This window comes from Eucalyptus grandis, chromosome 10, assembly GCF_016545825.1.
Source record: "Eucalyptus grandis isolate ANBG69807.140 chromosome 10, ASM1654582v1, whole genome shotgun sequence".
NCBI lineage: Eukaryota > Viridiplantae > Streptophyta > Magnoliopsida > Myrtales > Myrtaceae > Eucalyptus > Eucalyptus grandis.
The window spans coordinates 22,491,586-22,495,131 of NC_052621.1; the positions used below are offsets into that span (position 1 = coordinate 22,491,586).

Below are 3,546 nucleotides of genomic sequence, written 5' to 3' on the forward strand. Positions count from 1 at the left end.
CTCTATTCTTTGACAGCTGCACCAATGGATCTCTAATGGCTAGTTGGTCTTCTGAAGCATATCCAACGGGAAGATCGAAGATGGCTATTTAAGAGGAGAGCTTCTAGGCTAAAGTGTTAGAGACCACAATGTAAAATCCGAATATTTGCTTGGAGCTGCTTTCTTTGTTGATATTGTTTCGTTCTCTTGAAACATTTTCACTGTGATAGCTTTGATGTATAGTAATCGTGTATTAGATCAAGTGTACAAGAGCAAAAGAAATAGCTCCATCTCGATAGTGTGATGCATCTTGTAATAGGATCAGTGCTTGCCAGTTGTAACTTGTTGAGTAGATTATTAGTACAATCTAGCCCAACTTGTGGTTTTTAGTCTAGAGATTGAATGTAGGTTTGGGAATAAAGTTAAACCACTATATATCTGCTTGCAAATATTCTATTTCTTCACTATTAACAATACTGATCTTTATACCACCGCTCTCAGCGGCGCAGTTGGCTCGGGCTCTCTCCCCCTTACGAAGGGGAGAAGTTCGAATTCCAGAGGCGTCGTTAGGGATTCTTACATGGAGTATTGTTGTGATGGGTCCTGCAGTCAATGCCCCCAGGATTTGTTCGCCATTGCCGGCTTCGGCTTACGGGTTCCCGTGTTACAAAAAAAAAAAAAAAACAATACTGATCTTTATCATCACCATCTGTTAAACAGCAACGCGTGCACTCAATTTTTACAATATAGTTCTATCAATATTTGAAGTTGAACTTATCATCTTCTGCAAATGTTCTTCAGAGTTCTCTTTTAATCTATTCACCCCTTCTTTAGGTTGTATTGCTAGCCCCAACACATATAACATGTTAGATAGTATTTTATTCATCTTAATATTAAGCATAATGTTTTATGTGATATCACCAAATGTTTCACAAAACGAATCATGGATACTTAATTTAGGGTAGGAGCGATTACTGATTCAATCACACCGGAGACATTCATAGTTAGCACTATCTATTTATAACTACTCTATCTATATCGAAAAAAAAATCGAAGTAAGGTTAATGGAAATAGGATTCCAATTGATGAATATTTAAATGAGAAACTCATATGGCTACATATGGATTTCAAGTAGACTGAAAATAGGACCGATCGGATGATAGAACATCAACACAATACAAAGCAATAAGCATCATCGTGCATCAGATACTTTTCTTCTTACAATGAATGCATGAGATACCTTACTTGTATGAGACACCTTACTTGTATGCATTAGATACTTTTCTTCTTACAATGAATGCCTTATTGGGTTTTTGAATAGATACTATTTTCTAACAAATAAGTAAGGAACCATCTTAACATATATATAAACATTTTTGGCTATTCCTCCTATGCATCTTATTGGCACCAAAATTTGCTATAAAATTCGTATTAGGCCAAAATATGGCATTTAACTCCATTTTAGACTTGTGGAAGGAATGGAACATTCGGAGCTTCATCATATTAAGCCTCTTGGTTCAGGTTTTTCTTATTCTATTTGCACCATTTAGAAAGAAAATAAAAAATGCATGCATTGTTTCCCTCTTGTGGTTGGCATATTTGATGGCTGATTGGGTAGCTGCATTTGGGATCGGGCTCATTTCTCACAACCAAGGCAATTCATTTGCTGGTATAGTTGATGGAGATAGAGCACTTAAGGCATTTTGGGTCTCATTTCTCTTGTTACATCTTGGCGGTCCGGACACCATCACTGCCTTCGCTTTGGAAGATAGTTCGCTTTGGCTACGCCACATGCTCAGTCTCATCTTCCAAGTTGTCGCCGTTGTTTATGTCTTTGTACATATATTTCTTAGCGACAAATCACTAGTGATCCCAACGATGCTAGTGTTTCTTGCTGCAGTTATTAAAAATGTAGAGAGGACATTGGCACTTAATCTCTCAAGCCTCAAGAGGCTTAGGAAATCGATGTTGAGACTCAACACACCTTTTGATAGTGAAGCTATTGAGTTCCCTAAAGAATGGTATAAAGCATACGAGGGGTTGGTTGAAGAACTTGGTGCTCTAGGGTATGAATGTCCTAATAAAGAAGAAGCAAAGCTTCCTGAGACTATTGTGGTGAAGCATGCTCACTCCTTCTTTCAAATCTTTAAGGTCATCATTGGAGATCGCATGTTCACACAGAACCAACGGTCTATAAGTCGCGAATATTTCTACAAGATTTCTGCGGTGGATGCATTGAGGGTGATATCCGTTGAACTCCATTTCATTTATGAGGTGCTCCATACAAAAGCATTAGTAATACACTCCAAGTGGAGCTATGTTTTCCGCTTCATAGCCTTAAGTGATATTGTGATTGCTTTGGTCCTATTCAATCGTTTGAAGAAGCATCAGCTTCCTGAACTCGCTGTGGAAATTACTTATACCCTTCTTTTCGGAGGGATTGCTCTTGATGTGATAGCTCTATTCATGCTCATTTTCTCCGATTGGATTGTTGCTGGAAAAGAGCAAGATTCATTTATCCACAAGTCAGTATCTGCCGTGTATAACTTGAGGAAGCCTCGATTCGTCACATATAAACCAAAGTGTGATGCTAATGTTACTTATGCGGTCTTAGATACACCATTTATATTTCGAAGGTGGTCAGAATCTGTCTCTGCTTGCAACATTGTCTCCATATTCTTGAAGAAGAGACCGAGAGAGATGTATAAGTGTGATCGCCATTGGGGTTTCATAATCTTTTCTAGTATCCGCAAATTTTCATCCTGTATGACTGAGAAAATAATCTCTTTTTTCCATCAAGCTGGCAACACAATTGCCAAAGGCTGTGGTTTGCAGACAAGGACATTAGCGATTGAGAATACGAGGTACGTGTCCAAGCATCCCCTTATTAATAAGCTATGGGCCTTTATTTTTGAGGAGGTAAAACGTAAGTCCACGGATGCAGATAATTTAAGCAAGATAAAGGAGATATTTGAGGCTAGAGGTGCTTTGTCTCTCAAGAGTAGCAACGGGGAAATCGATAGCGAACATCCTTTAAAGAGGGTCACCGATGAAGTTTTTGATAAGAGTATTCTAATTTTGCATGTCATTACTGAATTGTTGTACAACATGGAGAGCCCATTTACAGACACAAATGATGAAAGGGAATTTAGCAAGATCCTTTCCGACTACATGATGTATCTTTTAATTAATCAGTCTAATGCAATGTCCGCCGTGGCGGGTGTTTCCGGAATGATGATAGCGACGTTATTATTGTGTCTAGAAGAAGACAAGGATCATGCGATCGAGGATGTGAAGGGGCGGTGCAAGGCATTTTTTAGTGATCCTGAGGACTTGCTCCTCGATATGGGAAAGCTCGGGGAAAGGAAGTGGAAGGTGATAAGCGGAGTGTGGGTTGAGATGCTGTCATACGCTGCGCTTCATATTCAGGTAGAGGCACATCTGCAACTGCTGAGCAAAGGGGGAGAGCTTTTAACCTTTGTTTGGCTTTTGATGGTTCATTTCGGTTGTTACTACAAACCTGACTATGACATAGATCGGTTGGGATACCACTACTCAAATTGGTAA

At 39.1% G+C, this 3,546-nt stretch overlaps 1 protein-coding gene across 1 annotated transcript; it reads left to right on the forward strand.

The window, feature by feature from the left end:
* The first annotated feature begins 1,581 nt into the window (after nt 1-1,581).
* LOC104451970 lies at nt 1,582-3,546 on the forward strand. Its single transcript, XM_018869503.2, has one exon. The coding sequence runs from the start codon at nt 1,582-1,584 to the stop codon at nt 3,544-3,546; it is 1,965 nt and encodes a 654-aa protein (XP_018725048.2).

Bases quoted from the DNA above. Each gene is read 5' to 3' on its own strand.
- LOC104451970 (XM_018869503.2), top strand. From the start codon at position 1,582: ATGGCTGATTGGGTAGCTGCATTTGGGATCGGGCTCATTTCTCACAAC.